This window comes from Myotis daubentonii, chromosome 20 (genome assembly GCF_963259705.1).
Source record: "Myotis daubentonii chromosome 20, mMyoDau2.1, whole genome shotgun sequence".
NCBI lineage: Eukaryota > Metazoa > Chordata > Mammalia > Chiroptera > Vespertilionidae > Myotis > Myotis daubentonii.
Genome location: NC_081859.1, coordinates 16,971,679 through 16,993,042, shown reverse-complemented (window position 1 = coordinate 16,993,042; position 21,364 = coordinate 16,971,679). Strand labels below are relative to the sequence as shown.

Sequence of the window (21,364 nt, the reverse complement as noted above, 5' to 3'; positions counted from 1 at the left end):
GTGTGGGTCCCTGAGAGCCTTCTGGGCTCTGCTCTGACATGTGTCTCAGCCTCCACATTGGGAATCTACATGGATCATGAGAACAAGCTGGCCAGAGTCCTGGTTCACACCCACGCCCCAGCTGTCCCTCCAGTATCTGAGGACAACTGCCCCAAGATCACCCTCTGCCTTTCACTGTCCACGTCCTCTCTAGATCTGTCCCAGACCCTGTGCTCCATGGCCAGAGACCTGCTGACACTCCCCAGCTCCTCCCACAGGGTCAAGGACAGAGCAGAACCTGTAAAACCCACCTGCCCTCCTTCATCCACCAGCACCCCTCTCACAGATTCATCCACCTGTGATCATCCCAGGACATGTCACAGACAGGAGACCTGAAGCTGAGCCAGGATATGGTGAAGTGTTCCCAAGGGTAACATTCAGACATTGAGATTTCCAATAACAACATTTTCCTAACCCAAATATGGCTATTCCTAAATCATTACCCACATCATCCTCTAAACACACTGGGTCATTATGGAGATTCTTCTATATCCCAATGCATGAAACTGGATCTACAACAGAGTCTAGAGAATAAACACCACAATGGAGGCAGTGCAGCTGCTACATGTCTGGGACCAAACTCCCCTGAAGGAATAGTACCTGGGAGCTCTGTCTGTGTCTCTATAGTTCATGCTTCCAGTTCCCAGGGACCCACAAAGGTGCTCCTCTCTCCCCAACACTTAGTTCACTGGCTCTGGTCTCACACTCTGGTCTTAGTTTATCCTCTGATCACTTTGTAGGGGAAATGATATCATGTGGAACTTCCTGTCTCCTGAAAATGAACCTCCTGCACTTTTATTGATTTCTCTGGTTGTGAGGTGTGGTTCACCTGGTGTTTTCATTACTAGTCACTTTCAAAGCCATCTCATTTATATTTTGACCTCTATTTTATTTTTTAAATTTTTCAACCTTTTATTTTGATGCACAGTATAAGAAATGGACTTCCAAAACATCTAAATTTTACGGACAATGAACAGGAAATAAATTTGACCATTTATACTAAAAAAAAAAGGGTAATATGCTAATTAGACTGGATGTCTTTCAGACATCCATCAGGACAAAGCCACAGTGGTGGGGCCCAGGGCAGAGGCGATTAGGGGTGATCAGGCTGGCAGGGGAGAACAGTTAGGAGCAATCAGGCAGACAGTTGAGTGGTTAGGAACCACTGGTCCAGGATTATGAGAGGGATGTCCGACTACCAGTTTAGGCTGATCCAGCAGTCAGACATCCTCTGAGGAGTGCCAGATTGGAGAGGGTGCAGGCTGGGCTGAGGGACCCACTCTCCCCCACCCCTCAAGCACAAATTTCATGCACCAGGCCTCTAGTGTTAAAATAAAAAAGTCAGCTAAATGTCTAGACTTAAGGATGTAAGAATCACAGATAAACTTTGATGCCACAGTCTTCTTAAGGAAGTCAAAGTCCTTCAAACAATGTTGCTATGAACTGGTCCAGAGCATAACAGTATGCAGGAATGCCTAACAAGGGGGGTGATCAGGACACCTTTCCTTGGTGCTGCTTTGATGATGTCAATCACATGCAGCGTCCCCTCTGCTGCTTCAGATGCATGCAGATGAACCTCCCACTTCACTTGGACACTGTCAGTGATGCCAAGCATTGCCAGCACCAATAGCACCTTCTTTCATATCCAGTCCAGCAATTGTATTGCCTTCACGATGGGCAGCTCAGAGCTGTGCCACCAGATCTGCACTGTCACAGCCTGCGTTGTCACTTCTAACAACAGACAACATCCTCAGTGCTTGAGCCTAAGACTCCATTGCAACAGCTTCTTTACCTGGTGTTTTATTGGCAGCTGTGACACAGCATGAGCCAGCAGCAGCCCAGAAAAGCCTCCTCCATAAGCTGTTCTAGAAGACCTCACAGTGTGTGCAAGAACACAAACGGCATCATGCAAAGATCTTTCTGCTTCATCTAAAATGTGTTGAGTGGCACCACGAAAAACATTAGTGCAAGCCTCACCAAGGCTTACCCCAGAAACATGAATGAGCATGTCTTCTCCAATCATGACTTCCTCAATGAGATTCCAACTTCCAAGCTTCACTGGTTCTGGGAGGTCAAAGGTAGATGCAATTTCACCACCTGTGACAAGAGCCAGGCGTTCTACATGTTCAATCGCCATACCCCAGCCTCACCAAAAATCAGCTCAGGATAATTCGAAATTTATTGCCTGTTAATAAAGTGATTTATCCCATGCTTTAGAATATGTTCAACTTTCTCCTTCATTCTTTTTTCTTTTTTTCTGCTTGTTTTATTTTAGCAACATTTGCTGTAGAATCAACCCTTACACGGGAAACAAATGCCTTTATTTTATCTGTATCCATTCTCGTATTTGCAATAAGAATTTTAGCATTTTTAATTCCTTTTGGTTGATTAAGTCTAATGTTTCATCCAACAGAAAGCCTTTATCTAAATAGGAATCCACCAGACTTCCTCCTAGCTTGTTGATGACATGAATTGCCTCCAGATTACCAGAGCCCTTCAATCAGAGAACAGCTTCTAGAGCTAACTTTGTAGAATGATCTTTGTGATGAGTAAGAGTTTTAAGGATAATGTTGTTCCTGCAATGTTCACTAAATCTTGGCAGGATTTATCTTCATCAGAACCATGATCAACTGCCGAATTGAACAGAGCCTGTCTTGCTGCCTTTGTGCCTTCTCTCCAACCCACAATGATGATCTGAAGATGAATCTTTTTTTGAAATTAAATATTCTGCTTCCCTTAGTCATTCTGCTGTTAAAACAGGAACAGAGGTAGTGCCATCTCCAACTTCATCATCCTGAACCCTTGACATATCAACTAACACTTTATCTCCTGGATTACCAGCTCATATGCTTTTAGAATAGCTACACCATCATTGGTCACCATAAGAGAGGCATCACATTCACTGCTTCCCAGAATTGTGCCCATGCCTTTGGGTCCCAAGTTCCTCTTTACCAAGTTCCCCATAGTGATGGACCAATAAAGGAAGACGGATGACCTGTCTCTGCTCTCTCTTCATCAGCGGCAGCCTGGAATATGTTGTCAGGTGCCAGGGAAAAGGACGCCATGGTTCCAAAGGGGGGGCCACTCATGCTTCTTCCTCTCAGTTCAAGGCCTGGATCCCAGGGGAGAGAAGACGGATGTAACACCACAGGCTCTGCGCAGGAAGCAGGACCTCGGCAGCTCAGAGCAGAAAGGCTGACCTCTATTTTCTTATGTGACCACGTCTTATTTTTCCCACAGGATCTACCACTCTCACTCTAATGTGATCAGTGTCCCTCCACAGTTGCTAATTTCCACAGCGTCACAGCTCATTTCCCCAGTAGACTCACTCCTTCCTTCCTGGGAATGAGCTCACCTGAGTAACCCATGCAAACCCACATACACATAGGCACACCTGGTGTATTTTCTTCTCTGTGCTCAATAGTGTGTGCTAGTCTCCATCCAAGAACACCCAGGTCAGACCCGCGTAAAACTATAAAAACCAAGGGACTGGGGATCCTGATGAGCACGGCCTCATCTGCTCTGGATGTCAGGTGTGCTCCCCTCCCCAACCTTAGGACAGGTCAGCCCCCATGCCCCAGTGCTCAATAAAGAGCCAGCGTGTTCTCCTTGATTTGCTCCTGGGGCTCTTCAAGGACCTGCATCTAAGGGTTAGAGTTTATGACTTAATTCATCCAACAAGATTATTCACCACCCAGGTGGTAACACTTTGCACTCAAGGCTTTGTTCATGAAAAAATGGAGAAAATGACCTTTCAGAGGCTAAAAGCAATGGATGAAACTCACCCCCTGCAGAGCTGGGTCTACTTCCTAGTATCCCAGAGTGAGGAGTGCTGTGCTGTCCTATCCCCTGTGACTGACTCATATGATCTCGAGCACAATTCTAGAATTCACAGACATGGGGTCTCAGAGGCTGTATTTAAGGGTCCCAGTATCTGGGCAGGGAAATGTCCTCTGTCCATGGTGAGTCTGTCCCCTGGGCTCAATGCTCCCTGCCGCTCCACTGCCAACAGTCACTGAGAGTCCCCCACAAATATCAGAAAACATGTTCCTGAGCTAAACAGACACTGCTGTGCCACATGTTGGACACTTCAGAATGCTGAGTGTGCACACCAGGCCAGGTGACAGGACCTCCATTGTGCAAGCTGAGACCTGGCACTACAGTCCTAGGCTATGGAGGGTTATCTTCCTCAGGTTCTCCCCTGAGGCAGCCGTCTGAGGCCCAGGGCGTCCTTGCAGAGAACAACCTGCATACAAGTAGCAGGATTGGAGCTGCCACTCTTTCAGAAATGCCAGGGAAGGCTTCCCCATGGCAGAAATGCCTGCCTTGTCTCAGGAAGCTGGTTCAGACACCTGTCCTCAGACCATGAGGCTCAGAACAACCACAATCCTGTCCCAGAATGTCTCCTGAGAGGTTTTATGAGCAACCTGCACTGGAGAACCTTACAAGTCCCACTTTCTGAACTGGCAGAGTGTGTCTATCACTATTCACAGATAAGCTACTAGAGTGTGCAGACTAGCCATGTGCCCCTGAGTCCTGGCCCAGGCAACCTTGTCCACCAGCCCTTCCCATGAAGCCATCCCCAGTCCCTTGGTGTTTACAAGGAGGGAGGAGCCCTCTGGCTGCTCAAATAGGTCCTCAGGGAAAGACATGCAAATGTGGTCCCTCCCCTGCTCATGAAAGCCTGCCAGGCTGGGTCCCTGCAGACTCTGGAGAGGAGCCTTCCTGTGTGAGCCTCTCAGTGTCCACACCATGGGGTCTGCGCTCATCTGGGCTGCCCTTCTCTTCGCTGTCAAAGGTGCGTCCCTGTGCATCAGGCTCATGGGGACTGGGTCACACGGGGCAGTTCTCAGTCTGCTTCTCTGTTTGCAGGTGGCCTGTGCCAAGTTCAGCTGGTGGAGTCTGGGGGAGGCGTGGTGCCGCCCGGGGGGTCTCTGAGCCTCTCTTGCAAAGCCTCTGGATTCACCTTCACTGACTACATCATGGACTGGGTCCGCCAGGCTCCAGGGAAGGGGCTGCAGTGGGTGGCAAGAGTGAGTAAACCAACTGGAAAGGATCAGTGGTATGCTCCAGCAGTTCAAGGAAGATTCACAATCTCCAGGGACAACCCCACGAGCACAGTCTCTCTTAAAATGACCAAGCTGACATCTGAGGACATGGCCGTGTATTACTGTACAAGACACAGTGAAGGGAAGTCATTGTGAGCCCTGACACAAACCTCCCTGAGGAGACAGCAGGGCTGGGCTGCAGGGGGCGCTCAGGACCAGCAGGGGGAGCTCAGGACCTGCAGGTCACACTTCTCTATTCTTGGGCAGGTGCAGAGGGGCAGGCTTCCTATTGTGATGGGTGTTTTCCTCGCCTCTCAACGTTGCTCTTTGCTCCCAGGGAAGAGCATGTCTTTTTCTTTGAATCTCTAAGTTCTCACATCGTCGCTGGGACCCAAAGGAGAAGGAGCACTGTGTTTGCAGGTGAGTTATGAACAGGCATTAGAGGTTCCCTTCACCAGTTCCTTACAGGACCTTCTCCATGAGAAGATCAGCCTGTCTATTCTCACATCCCTGATGGGAGCACATTTCCTTCAAAGGGAAACAGCACTGACATCAGTGCCCTCGGGTTTAAGCTCACACTCTCTGGCCCAGTTGGTGTAGCTCTGTGCTAGAGCATTGTCCTATGACCCAGGAGGTCATGATTTGATTCAGGTGAGGGCACATGCCCACCAGATTGGCTCCCCAGCAGGGAGCATGCTGGAGGCAGCAGATTCATGATTCTCTCTCACCACTGATGTTTCTATATTTCTCTCTCTCCCTCTCTGAAATGAATAAAATGTTTATAATAATAAAAGCATAATATGCTAATTAGACCAGACATCCTTCCAGATGACCTTCCAGATGAAGCCGGGGCTGCAAGGGAAGCCCGGGTCCTGGGTGCCAGAGGGAAGCTGGTGCCAGCAGCTGGGGGAAGGAAGGCCTACTCTTGCATGAATTTCGTATATTGGGCCTTTAGTATTTTAAAAAAAGAACCTAACACTCTGTCCTCAGACTGGTACATACTGCCCTACAAGGCCCCTTACTTCAGACAGGCACGCCAGTGCCCTTTGCCGTCTTCTATAAAATTTCAGTCATCAGTGCATGCAACCCACTTCATCTATTCATTTGACATGTTCATTCCTCAAGAGTCATGCAGGACACATCCCAGACAGGTGGCCTGAAGCTGCCATCAACCCCCTTCATGCAGGAACGTTCCTGATGGACGTTTCCTGAAGCAACAGAGATTCATTTGAGTCATCACTTTGCTGTGAACATTGTTTAGAAAGGATGTTGCTTAATGCAGGGCACGCATGTAACAACCGATCAGGACAAGAGCCACATAGAGGATAAATGTACACTGACTTACAGGAAGTGGTGGCACACGCCTGCCAGGTGCTTGATGGACCAGCGCAGACCCACGGGCCTGAGGAAATGGGGATGTCCCTGAACTCTCCATGTAGGAGCCTGAGTAACCAGCAGAGTCTGAATTCTCACTCCCAACAGTGTACTCAGGGCAGGACTACCCATGAGGGTGAACCAGAGACACAGGAGATGGAGGGTGCAGTTGTGGGTCTCTGAGCATTGAGTGTCTCCATGTGGGAGGCAGTGGACTGAGGGCAACAGGGCAGTAGCTCATGGAGAAGTTAACCATCAGGATGGACATCAAGAATAGACAGACTCCTAGACTTCCTAGAACCAGGAGTCCTGGGGAAGCCAAGGTCCATCCCAGAGCTGGACTCACTCACCTACCAGTGCACCAGGTGACCTGGGAGAGCAGCCTCACCTGGCAGCTGACAATGCTGCTACCTCCTCCCGTCCCAGTACTGAGGTTTGATTCCTGCTTCTTCATGACCTGTCTCCAGGGAACTCCCAGCAATTCACCCCTGCAGTCAAAGTGTGACTCAACCCCACCTCTGACTCTCCCTGGAGCAACCCTGACCTGTTTTAACCTGCATCTCTGTGTACAGGTCCTGCAAGATCACGGACACACTGGTGCCTGCTCTTCAAAGTCTGTGTTTGTATTGTGGGTGCATTTGATCAGCTTCCAAAGAATGTCACACCCAGACCCAGAACCCACATGTGGTCCCTGCTCATGTGCTATGTACAGAGAAGAGGGGCAAATGTAGATTTTATAGCAATGAAAATCATCAGTGTGTGTGTGTATGTGTGATTTATTAAACACTACAAGTGCTGTGAGATTTGGCCCAATGCCGGGATGCTCAAATGAGACCTTCAACAAGAGGAATCTAAGGAATAAGTGGCCCCAGGGCCCCTGGGAGCTTCTGGATGAGGGGAGGGTCAGCAGTGTCTTCGCAACTGGGAACTCCAGGGAAGGGCTCCCTAGTGGCTTCCTAAAGCCCTGGTTTGGTGTCTCCTTGTAGAGTATCAGGGTTCAGTAAGGACAGTTCATTCTGTCCAGACATCAAAAACACATGGTGTCCCTGAGGGAGCAATCTGACATCAGGTCACAGCCTTCACTACTGGACTAGAGATACTGAGAGGTCAATGCCCTGTGATCCCTGACAGGACCCTCCACTGCAGAGGCAGAGCTAGGCAGTAGGGGGTGCTCAGGGCCCAGGAGCTCAGGCTGCTGCCCCAGGAGAAGGTGAGAGGGAGCTGGGCAAGGGTTTCCTCAAAGGCAGTGGTTCTCAATCTGTGGGTTGCGACCCCTTTGCCAGTCGAATGACCCTTTCACGGGGGTCGCCTGAGACCATCCTGAATATCAGATATTTACATTACCATTCATATCAGTAGCAACATTACAATTATGAAGTAGCAACAAAAATAATTTTATGGTTGGGTCACACCATGAGGAACTGTACTTAAAGGGCCAGAAGGTTGAGAACCACTGCTCTAAGGCCTGAGACTTCCTCTCTTCATACAAACAATCCAAACTGAAAGTTGGACAATACTGCTGAGGTGACTGTGAATATCCTGCTCTATCAGAACATTTACCCAACTCAATGAGACATGAGAACCACACACAAGGGGGTGTTTCTATGGCTTTGGGATATCTGAATTATAAGGAGCTGGCACAGGAATGGATTTATTATCTCACCAGGGACAACATTTTGGAGACACACTGACCAGGAGGAAGACATTCAGTTGTCAAAGCCCAGAGCTAGTCCAGGTGGTCCCATGTCACCCAATGCTCGGCTCACAACGAGGAGCATGTTCTGTGGGAGCTGGTTCCACAATGGGAGGATCTCTATCTTCACAGAGGTCAAGAACCTGGCAGGAGACACACATCCCCGAACCAAGATTACAACTTAGTGAAACCAAGAGCTAGTTTCTTGAAAAGATAAACAAATTGATGAACTATTTGCCAGACTCATTAAGAAACAAAGAGAGAGACCCAAAATAAATAAAATCAGAAAGGAGAGAGGAGAAGTAAGCACTGACACCACAGACGTACAAAGGATTGTAAGAAAATACTATGAAAAACTATATGCCAACAAGCTTATAATGTGGATGAAATGGAGGGATTTCTACAAAAACACAATCTCCCAAAACTAAAACAGGAAGAATCAGAAAACCTGAATAGACTAATAAAAAATGAGGAAATAGGAGCAGTAATAAAAAAATTCCCAGCAACAAAAGCCCTGGTCAGGATTGCCTAATGGGATTTTTACCAAACAGTCAAAGAACTATCACCTATACTTCTAAAATTATTCCAAAATTTCAAGAGTTTAGAAAATTTCCAAGCTCTTTTTAAGAGGCCAGCATTATCCTAATTCCAAAACCAGATAAAAACACTAGAAAGAAAAACAGTTACAGGCCAATATTTCCCTGATGAACATAGATCCTAAAATCCTCAACAAAATATTAGCAAATATGATCTATTAAAAAGATCATATTCCGTAACCAAGTGGGATTTATTTCAGGAATGCAAGTCTGGTACAACACTCCCAAATCAATAAACATGATACATCCCATAAAGAAATTTAAATACAAAAATCACATGAGCACATCAATAGACACAGAAAAAGCATTCAACAAAATCCCACACCCATTTTTTGATATAAATATCTCAGCAAAGTGGGAATTGAGGGATCTTACCTTAACATAATGAAGGCCATATATGACAAACCTATAGCCAACATCATACTCAATGGGCAAAAATGAAAACTATTTCCTGTAAGAACAGAAATAAGACAGGGATGTCCATTTTCACCACTCTTGCTTAACATAGTACTTGAAGTCCTAGCCACAGTGATCAGATAAGAAGAAGCAATAAAAGGCATTCACATTGGAAAGGAGGAAGTAAAATTCTTATTATTCACAGATGACATGATACTGTACCTAGAAAACTCTAAAGGCCCCACCAAAAACTACTAGATTTAATAAGCAAATTCAGCAATGTAGCAAGATACAAAATTAAAACCCAGAAACCCATGGTAGTTTCATATACCAACTAGAGGCCTGGTGCAGGAAATCTGTGCATGGGTAGGGTCCCTAGGCCTGGCCAGCAATCAGGGCCAATCAGGACTTTCTAGCTACTGAATGAAGCCTTCCTTCCCTGGCTGCCAGCTGCCAGCCACAGCCTTCCTTCATTCCACACCACCTCCTGGTGGTCAGCACACGTCATAGCAAGTGATCAAACTCCTGGTCTCCCAGTCCAAATCACAAGGGGGCACTTTGCATATTAGCCTTTTATAAATATATAGATAGTGAATTTTCAGAAAGAGAAACAAAACAATCCCACTTACTATTGCAAAAAAAATAATAAGATACTTAGGAATAAACCTAACCAAGTAAGTAAAATACTTGTACTCAGAAAACTATATGACTTTGAAAAAAGAGATAGTGCAAGATAAAAATTAGCTGAAAAATATACAGTGTTCATGGATTGGTAGAATTAACATCATTAAAATGTCCATACTACACCAAGCAATCTGCAGGTTCAATTAAATTCCTATTAAAAAACCAACAGCATATTTCACAGATCTAGAATAAACTCTCTCTCTCTCTCTCTCTCTCTCTCTCTCTCTATATATATATATATGTAATCTGAATAGCCACAGCAATTTTGAAAAAGAAGAACAAAGTGTGAGGGATAACAATACCAGATATAGTGTTATTCTACAAAGCCATTGTAATAAAAACAGCCTGGTATTGGCACAAGAACAAGCATATCCATCAATGGAACAGAACAGAGACTCCAAAAATAGACCCAAGCCATTACATGCAATTAATATTTGACAAAGGAAGGAGGAGAATACAGTGGAGTAAAGACAGTCCTTTCAATAAAGGGCATTGGGAAAATTGGACAGATACATGCAAAGAAATGAAACTAGACCACCAACTTCCACCACACACAAGAATAAACTCAAAACGGCTAAATGACTTAATGTAAGTCATGAAACAATAAAAATCCTAGAAGAAAGCATAGGCAGAAATATCTCAGACATCTCTAGTTGCAATATGTTTACAGATACATCTCCTAAGGCAAAGGAAACTAAGGAGAAAATAAACAAATGGGACTACATCAAAATAAAAAGCTTTACTTATAAGGAACACATACAACTTAACAAAAGGAAGACAAACAATCTAGTTAAAAATGGGCAAAGGACCTAAAAAACATTTCTCCAAAGGGGACATACAGAAGGCCAAGAGACATATGAAAAATTTCACTGATCATCAGAGATATAAAATCATAAGGCAATGAGGTATCACCTCACACCTGTCAGAATGACTTCCATCAACAAATCAGCAAATGAGAAGTGCAGACAAGGATGTGGATAAAAGGAAACCCTATCCCTAACTGGTTTGGCTCAGTGGATAGAGCGTCAGCCTGCAGACTCAAGGGTCTCAGGTTCAATTCTGGTCAAGGGCACGTACCTTGGTTTTCGGCACATCCCCAGTAGGGAGTGTGCAGGAGGCAGCTGACAAATGTTTCTCTCTCATCAATGTTTCTAACTCTCTATCCCTCTCCCTTCCTCTCTGTAAAAAAAATCAATAAAGTATATTTTTAAAAATATAGGAAACCCTAGTACACTACTGGTGGGAATTCAGACTGATGCAGCCATTATGGAAAATTGTATAGAATTTCCTCAAAAGATTAAATGTGGAACTACCATTTGACCCAGTGATCCCACTTCTGGGGATATATCCTAAGAAACCCAAAACACCAATCAGAAAGAATGTATGCACACTGATGTTCATAACAGCAAAATTTACAATAGCTAACATCTGGAAACAGCCCAAGTCCCATCAGTAGGTGAGTGGATAAAAAGCCGTGCTACATTTATACCATGGAATACTATGCAGCAGTAAAAGGAAGGATCTCTTACCTTTTGAGATAGCATTTAGGGACCTGGAGAATATTGTGATAAGTAAAATAAGTCAGTCAGAGAAAGACAAGTATCACATGATCTCACTCATAAATGGAATTTAATGAACAAAATCAACTAATATGAAAATGGATGCTGAGACCTAGAAGAATGAAACAGAGTGTGTAATCTCAGAGAAAAGGTAGGGGAGGGTGGAAGGGTGGGTAGAGATCAACCAAAGAACTGGTATGCATACATACATAGCCCATGGACATAGATAATAGGATGGTGAAGGCCTGGGGTACGAGGTACAGGGTGGGGGAGGTCTAGAAGGGATCAATGGGGGGAAAAGGGGACATATGTAATACCTTTAACAATAACTATATATTTTTTAAAGAGAATAAGGACTTGGACCCTGAGACTTCCACTGAGCTGGTCCCTCTGACATTCATCTTATCTCAATTGGGGTCAAGACCTCAGCTATGAAATACTCTGCCTCATGAATATGCAAAGGGAGGAGGTAGACTAGGATAAATATGGATAAGTCTGTGCCTTGAGGGCATCACCCACAGCCACACCCTCCACTACAGAAGTGCTCACAGCACAGCCCCTCACCATGGACTGGAGCTGGAGAACCCTCCTCCTGGTGGCTGTGGCTACAGGTAAGGGTTTCCCTAGTCCATGGGTGGGGGAGGGGACCAGGGAGAGTCAAGGGGGATTTCCACCCACTCCTGTCTCCTCTCCACAGATGAGACCACTCTTCTCGACTGGGAGTGGTTGCTGGTGCAGCTGGTGCAGTCTGGGGCTGATGTGAAGGAGCCTGGAGCCTCCGTGAAGGTCCCCTGCAAGGCTTCTGGATACACCTTCACCAGCTACTGGATGCAATGGGTGTGACAGGCTCCAGGAAAGGGGTTTGAGTGGATGGGGGAAGTTAACCCTAACAATGGAAACACAAATTATGCACAGAAGTTCCAAGGCAGAGTCTCCATGACTAGAGACACATCCACGAGCACAGCCTACATGGAGCTCAGCAGCCTGAGAGCGGAGGACACAGCCATGTATTACTGTGCTAGAAACACAGTGAGGGGAAGTCAGTGTGAGCCCAGACACCTCCCTGCAGCAGAGGCTGTGACCACCAGGGGGCGCACATGGCCCCTGAACACATGGACTATCCCAGCAGCAGGTGCAGTTGGAGGTTTGGGCTGGTTTCCTGTGCGGTTTCCTCTTCATGTCACAGTTCCCCTCAGGGAAGCTCTGGATTCCTGATTATACACTTACCTCTGACGTCTCTGAGTTAGAAAGTCTGTTGTAAACAAAGACAACTTTGTCCCATGGACCAATGGCAGAGAGTGTCATTCAGACACCCTTGGGCTAAAAGGATTATTAATCACCAACACTTCTGACCCACGTTACCTAAATCTAACTAGAGGCTCTAGTGACTCAGCTGTGCAACTCACCTGAATGCTGGACAGCGTGCTCCACAAGTATGTGAACCCAAAGCTGGAGAAAAGGACCCAAAGTGGATACAGTTATTGTCTTGTCATCATACTCATAGCACAGAGAGTATATAATAGCAGGCAGAGCAGAGGGATCCATGACAGCTTGGTGCAGATGTACAGGCTGATGATAAACAAACACACCAAATGGCATAGAATGTTCATTATGCACAGAGTTAAAATCCCTTAGAAACTCAGGAAAGGCCCTTGATCAAGACAGACCTGCTTTGATGGAGCCAGGAAAGGAGAATGGAGCAGAGCTGTTATTTTGGGAAAGTGGTGGGTGGCTTCAATCTCACAATGACATCAAAAGAGAAAACTATGGTTTCTTATCTGATTTTCTGTGTTGGGGACAGATGGAGGAGAGGCAGCAATGAGCCATCAGTTGTTAGAAGTCAAATGATATAGAAAACAGAGTATGGCTATGTATTTTACTTAACTTCTATACAAAATGAGCAAAATTCAAAGAAAGAGAGTCCTTATGTGGGTAAAAAAGGCAGGTCTACAGAAAATGAGAAGAATAATTATAAGTAGGCAAGGACCTCCAGTGGCACAATCGGTTAGCGCATGGTACATATAAGTAGGCACATGATAATGAAGATAGTGATGATGATGTTGACAATGAAGATGATGGTGGTGGTGGTGGTGATGATGATGATAAATTTGGAAATGAAATTTGACCCAATGTCTTGGCGGGAATCTGTACTTTCTCACTAATCTATCATTGGCTTTTTCAAAGGCCAGTGTCAACTTATATTGGGCAATTGTGGTCTGAATTCCCAGTGGTATCTGAAGAGTAGATGCCTGCTTTATTTATTTAAAAAAGAAATTGTGTGGGGATAACTACCATGTCTATTGAAAATGAGAATGGTTATAAGTAAGCAAATTGTGATGATTATGATGATGATGATGATGATGACGACAACGATGATGATGATGATTACAATGAAGATGATAGACTGAGACAGAAGCACTGGTCTAATAGAATGATGGGTCCTCCTACAGCCACACCTTTGCCATGGCTCCTCCAGTGATGGGTGTCCACCCTTCCCTCTAAGTATTGACAGATTTTATGATGGAAGCCCCAATGAATTGTGCAGCTTCATTGATTCATGGAGAGACCATGTGAGTAATGACTCCAAAGTTGTCCAAGTCCTAATTCCCTGGATTGGGAAAGTGTTATTTTCTAGAACAGAGGCACTGTGAGAATGTGCATGTAAAAACAAGGAATCCCTTTCCCAACAATTTGAAGGAACACATTCCTTATTTTTCTTCATCACTACCTGAATGATCTTTGACTTTCTACATCTCACAAACTCCTCTTCCTAATTATTCAGGTATTTCCTATGATGATACAAGCTGTGTCTATGATATCCTGCACTGACATCTCGGCCTTCACTGGAGGAGCCTTTAAACCCACATTTCCAGCAACTCTCTGTCCATGAACATCAGACATATCTATGTCATGTAAATCAGAACAAGTCCAGCTTCCTCCCCTCACCCAGATCCACAGTCATGTTCAGATTTATGGGTAGTTTCCCAGCAGTGCTTCCCTCTGGTACCAGAACCTGCTCCAGTCCCTGTGGCTGCTGTAGCCAATCAGCATAGATAGTTGAGGTTCAGCATTTTCTGAGGAGTTCTATGAAAAATCACCCAAAGCAGGACCCATCAAAGAAAATACTGATGAATTGTGCTTTAGTAAAAGTAAAAATCATTTGTCCCACCAAATATTCCATCAAGTTAATTAAATGGCAAGCTCAGCAGGAGAACATCTTTCCAAATCATGTGCCTGATGGGAGAATGTGTGAATTACACATTAAGGATGTTGTATGCTATGGGGAGAACCCAGCACCCTCTGAAGACAGTGAGCATCCCCAGGGACAGGACAGAGGGAGGCTGGGAATGAGGGATTCCTTACAGGGTTGAAGTTCCCTTTCCTGTGAGAAAATGTATGCTAGGAATTCTCCAATTTCCCTTACTTGAACCCCAACATCACTGATAACACTAGACTGAGAAATCACGTCACTTAACAGGCTGCCATAGCATTTCAACATATAAAAGATTATCAATTGTGCACATGCATAATCACTGCTTATTATATTATGTTTTCTCCAAGTTAAAACATAATTCTTTCTGATGTGATTTTTTGGGGATCTTTGCAATATGGCTGTGCTTCCATAAGGAAAGAGTTTGCACTGTGTGTTATAACACAATAAAATGGTTCCAACATCAAGAATCAAGGTTCTCTCTTTTTCCTGTGCTTGGGAAGCAGTTACTCATATCAAGGTGAAGGAATGAAGAAAATGTGGTATTAAAAATGTCTGTTCATTTCAATATTTTTACACCAAGGTGAACATAATTAGCATACAAAATGACAATGACAAACATTTGAAATCATAGATATGTGTTGCATTTCAGAAGCTAAATAAATGCTAATCCCTATGAAATTTTTTTGAAAAATGAATGAGAATTTACCACTGTAACCTATTCTTCTAGTTCAACATTTCTTCCTCTGCTTAGGTGAGGTTGTTCTTGACCTAATTCCAATGTATCTCATGACCCAGGTGGTCCCTGCCCTTGACTTACATGCTGAGTGAAGTCAAGCGTAGAGACACCCCCAAATGGACCCCAGAAAGGCCAGGAAAGCCAGACCTCACTCCCTCAACTTATAGGAAAGGCTGCTCCACATGCAAATGTCTCTTCAAGCTCCAGGATAAATCCTCTCTTGGGCTGTGCAGGCTCACAGCTCTCTCCTCAAACAGGCCTAAGGCCTCTGGGAAGGCAGAGCTGTGGTCTGGAAGAAGATGAGACTACAGGGTCTTCTCCTGTGCCTGGTGACAGCCCCCCAAGGTGAGGGTCTCAGGGGTCAGACGGTGGTCATAGGATGGGAGTGACTGCACATGACTGACAGGGACTGATGCTCCTTGGGCCCAGGTGTCCTGTCCCGGGTGCAGCTTCAGGATTCGGGCTCAAGTATGATGAAGCCCTTGCAGACTCTCTATATCACCAGCACTGTGTCCTGGGGCTCAGTCACCAGCAGTTACTACCAGAGCTGGATTCGCCAGCCCCCAGGGAAAAGGTTGCAGTGGATGGTCCACTGGACAGGGGCAAGAAGCCAGTTTTCCAGGGCAGCATCTCAGTCACTCCTGACACCACTAGGAACCAGTTCTCTCTGCAGCTGAGCTCCATGAGCACCTAGGACACGGCCGTGTATACTGTGCGAGACACAGTGAGAGGATCAGTGAAGCCAGACATAAACCTTCCTGAGGGAGACAGCAGGATTGGGCTGCAGGATACCAGGGGGCACTCAGGATACCAGGGGGCGCTCAGGACCCACAGCACAGAGAACAGCCCCAGGAGAAGGGGCAGAGGCAGGATGTAGAGGCGGGGCTCCCTGTTGGGCTCAGAGATTTCCTCTCAAGCTCTCAGCTGCCTCCAGGGATGATTCTTCCTTCTCATATTCTCCCTGCAAACAACAATGAAGAAGGGACATTGTCTGTTTGCAGGGGTTCTGTGGGCAGTGATGGACTCTCTTTCAACAAGTCTCCTTAACAAATTCTAAAAGTGACTTTTTTCACTGCCCTTTCCACTTTTACTTGATGAGTGGGAGCTCCACGGGTGGGATGCTGGGAATGGGCTGTGTGCACAGCTCTACATCCCTCCCTCTGGCTCACAGCTACGCTCAGTTTCTGACTCTCCCTGAGCCCTCGCCCCTCCTGGTTCTAGGGAGATCACATGGCCCTCCCTCTGCTGAAAGGCCAGAGCACACTCAGAGCTGGCACAGCTCACCCATCCTCTCTGGGTCCACATTGATCCCCGGAAGAGCTGCCAGCTCAGTGCACCAAACACAGGGAGCCCCACACCCATTAATATGAGGGCCTCCTGTTGTCCTACAGGAAGCGGTGCTAACCACACGATGGGGATAGGTGACCCAGAGGGCTGGGATGTGCATCATGGAACTCTTCCATCCATCTTTCCTCCTGGATTCAAGGTTTTCTAGCTTCACTGTGGGTGATATGTGCATCGGGATCAACTGGAAGGCTAGGAGAAGTCCATGGGATCCCCTGCATCCATACTGTTCTCCTACAAGTTGCCCAGGAAACACCATCACATAGACACACAGAGTCAAAAACAGACACACATAGTTACAGTCACACACACAGTCACAAATACACACAGTCACACACAAGTTTCTGGAAAAGACATGCGTTCACACATGAGCAGTAATACAAAACTGTTCATGTTGTTACACCCGGTACTTTATGAATCCTATATAGGAAAACTGGGTTATATTTCATTTTCTTGGATGCCTATTGAATAAAAATGTGGTCTGTACCAATTATTATTTCAATGCTGACCACACCCTAGGAAGATCAACAGTTGTATTTCTCAGTCCACTTAGTAGGGTCTCAAATTAGAAATTTGATCCCAACTTTGCTAGATTGAGATAGTGTTTTAAAAAATAATTGAAGTAATAATGAAAACCTTCCATCAAATAAAAGCAAAGGACCTAATGGGGTGAATTCTACCAGAATTTCAAATAAGAATTGTTAACTTTTTAAGCTACTAGACTTAATACATGAATTTGGCAATGTAGCAGGATACAAAATTAACCCCAAGAAATCTGAGGCATTTCTATACACCAATAGTGAACTTTCAGAAAGAGAGATTATAAAAACAATCCCGTTTACCATCGCACCAAAAAAATTAAGCTACCTAGGAATAAACTTAACTAAAGAGGTAAAAGACCTCTACTCAGATAACCACAGGACGTTGAAAAAAGATATAGAGGAAGACATAAACAGATGGAAGAACATACCGTGTTCATGGATTGGTAGAATCAACATCATTAAAATGTCCATACTACCCAAAGCAATCTATAAATTCAATGCACTTCCCATTAAAATACCAACGGCATACTTCAGAGATCTAGAACGAACTCTCCAAAAATTCATCTGGAATAAAAAAAGACCCCAAATAGCTGCAGCAATCCTGAAAAAAAATAAAGTAGGTGGGATCTCAATACCAGATATCAAGATGTATTACAAAGCCACTGTTCTCAAAACTGCCTGGTACTGGCACAAGAATAGGCATATGGATCAATGGAATAGAATAGAGAGTCCAGAAATCGTCCCGAACCAATATGCTCAATTAATATTTGACAAAGGAGGCAAGAACATACAATGGAGCCAAGATAGTCTCTTCAATAAATGGTGTTGGGAAAATTGGACAGATATATGCAAGAAAATGAAACTACACCACCAACTTACACCATACACAAAAATAAACTCAAAATGGATAAAGGACTTAAATGTATGACAGGAAACCATAAAAATTCTAGAGGAATCCAAAGGCAACAAAATCTCAGACATATGCCGAAGCAATTTCTTCACTGATACAGCTCCTAGGGCACTTGAAAGTAAAGAGAAAATGAACAAATGGGACTACATCAAAATAAAAAGCTTCTGCACAGCAAAAGAAACCATCAACAAAACAACGAGAAAACCCACTGTGTGGGAAAACATATTTGCCAATGTCATATCTGATAAGGGCCTAATCTCCAAAATTTACAGGGAACTCATACAACTTGACAAAAGGAAGATAAACAATCCAATCAAAAAATGGGCAAAGGACCTAAATAGACACCTTTCAAAAGAGGACATTCAGAAAGCCAAGAGGCATATGAAAACATGCTCAAAGTCACTAATCATCCAAGAGATGCAAATCAAAACAACAATGAGGTACCATCTCACACCTGTCAGATTGGCTATCATCAACAAATCAACAAACGACAAGTGCTGGAGAGGATGTGGAGAAAAAGGAACACTTGTGCACTGTTGGTGGGAATGCAGACTGGTGCAGCCACTATGGAAAACAGTATGGAGTTTCCTTAAAAAACTGAAAATGGAACTCCCATTTGACCCTGTGATCCCACTTCTAGGAATATATCCCAGGAAACCAGAAACACCAATCAGAAAGGATATAGGCACCCCTATGTTCATAGCAGCACAATTCACCATAGCTAAGATTTGTAAACAGCCTAAGTGCCCATCAGTAGATGAATGGATTAGAAAACTGGCACATCTACATGATGGAATACTATGCTGCTCTAAAAAGGAAGGAACTCTTACCATTTGCAATGGCATGGATGGAACTGGAGAGCATTATGCTAAGTGAAATAAGCCAGTCAATGAAGGAAAAATACCACATGATCTCACTCATTCATGGATAATAGAGACCATTATAAACTTTTGAACAATAATAGATACAGAGGCAGAGCTGCCTCAAACAGATTGTCAAACTGCAGCGGGAAGGCCGGGGAGGGTTGGGGGACAGGAGGTAGGGGGGGTAAGAGATCAACCGAAGGACTTGTATGCATGCATATAAGCATAACCAATGGACATAAGACACTGGGGGATAGGGGAGGCTAGGGGACTGTCTAGGGCAGGGCGGAAAAATGGACACATATGTAATACCATTTGCATTATTTTAAGTTATAAAAAAAGAGAGAAAAAAAGAATTGTTAACTTTTTAATCAATTCTTCTTGTACTCTCCCAAGAATTAAAGAAAGATGCAACACTTCCAAATTTATTGAGGTGACCATTACACAAATATCAAAGCCAAATAAAATATACAAAAATGACAGGACATTATCCATGATGAACATACATGCAAAAACTCTCAACAATATACTAGGAAACTTAACACCACCCTAAAAGGATTATTTACCATTATCAAGTGAGACACCATCCTAGCATGCAAGGATGGTTCAACATATGAACACCGGTAACTGTGATACACCTCATCCACAGAATGAAGGATGAAGTATACCATCGTATAAATAGATATAGAATGAAGCCTATAAAATTGAAAATCACTTCAGTATTAAAATTCTTAGCATATTATATGTAGAAGTGATGGACCTCCATATACTAAAGGCCACACTTGAGAAGCCAACAAGTGATATCAGGCTACCCAGAGAAAATTTCAAAGCTTTTATTCTTACATCAGGCAAAAGTCAATGGCTCCCCTACAAATACTTGATTTATCAAAACTTGAAGACTTTGACAGAATAATTAGACAAGAAAAATAAATTTAAAATATCTAAATCAGAAATAAACAAGTTAAAATGTTTTCCTTATCTGTATGCAGATGACCTAGTCTTGTGCATAGAAAAACCCTAAAAACAGTATGAGAAGCTAACAGAACTAGAATTCAGGAAATATGTAAGATACAAAAGCAACACACAAATGATTTGTGCTCCTGCACACTCTCAACCAAGTGTCTTCATGACTCTAGGAAATATGTGGGCTGTTTCAGAGGAAAGTGAAGGAAGAAAACTTGAACTGGCTGAACAACATGTAGATCACAACCTAAAGAAACAAGAACCCTGAACCTCTTTTTCCTCGGTCTTGGTTAATCCCCGATTCATGTACTGAGGTAGCTTTCCCCCCAATGTGGCACGGAGTCAGGTGTATGTTCCATTTGACCCCCATCATGTGGGGACATGGTGACAGCGATCACAAGGGTCATATGCAGGCATGAGTGTTAGGTGACTCGGGGTGTGCAATAATTCACAACTAAAATGAGAGACAGAGAGGAAGAGTGTTTTATGAAACAGAAAGGAAAGGGCCGGTGTATCACTAGTTAATACAGGGCGCTTGCAAAATGCAGCTCTACATAAAATAGCAATGTCTGCTGTTTCTAGGTGACAGGGAAGGGGAAAGGAATTAGGGCTAAAGTTGAGCTGATACCAGGGCTATTGTCTTGAATAGTGACAGTTTATTTGTTTTCAAGGAAACAATGTGGCAGATGTCCTAGGAAGGTGCCTTATCAGTATTTCCCCCAAGCCTGTGACATGCTTGGAGCAAAAGTTATGAGAATTCACGAATGGGCTTTTTGAATTGGAGGGTTGTGCAGCCTCTGGATTCACCTCCAGTAGCTACTACATGAACTGGGTCCGCCAGCCTCCAGGGAAGGGGCTAGAATGAATTTGTGCTATTACTGCGAATGGTGAGAGCACATACTATGCAGACTCTGTGAAGGGCCGATTGACCATCTCCAGAGAAAAGGTCAAGAACACACTGTATCTGCAAATGAACAGCCTGAGATCCGAGGACAAGGCAGTGTGTTGCTGTGCAACAGACACTGTGAGTGGATGTCATTGTGAACTCAGACACAAACCTCCCTGAGGGAGACATGAGGGCTGGGCTGCAGTGGGCGCTCAGGCCACCAGGAGGCGATAAAGAATCACCCATTCTGAGTTGAAGCTCCAAGAGCAGTTGTAGGAGGAATTTATGGCTGATTTATCTGAGGGGCCTTGCCTTCCTCTCCACATGACAGTTTCTCCAAGAGTCTCTCCAGACCCATGGTGCAGTGACTACTACTCATAGCTTTGTGTTTTGAAAGATTTACACTATTAATAGAAACATTCTCACATGCAAACATGCTGTGTATCACTTATTCACTCATAGGGGTAGAAAAGTGCAGAGGGGTGTGTGAGCCTGAGGAAATTGTCAGCACACAAAG

At 44.5% G+C, this 21,364-nt stretch overlaps 2 pseudogenes and 1 gene segment (V, D, J or C); 1 reads left to right on the top strand and 2 right to left on the bottom strand.

Moving 5' to 3' along the window:
- Window positions 1-1,448: 1,448 nt before the first annotated feature.
- Window positions 1,449-21,364, bottom strand: part of LOC132222427 (T-complex protein 1 subunit beta-like) — an 88,605-nt pseudogene continuing 68,689 nt past the window's right edge.
- Window positions 1,515-3,121, bottom strand: LOC132222421 (T-complex protein 1 subunit beta-like; annotated as a pseudogene).
- On the top strand, window positions 4,707-12,232 carry LOC132222629 (immunoglobulin heavy variable 3-11-like). The segment is given in 5 exon segments: window positions 4,707-4,837; window positions 4,912-5,239; window positions 5,425-5,507; window positions 11,929-12,000; window positions 12,087-12,232. Coding segments are annotated over 5 exon segments (675 nt in total).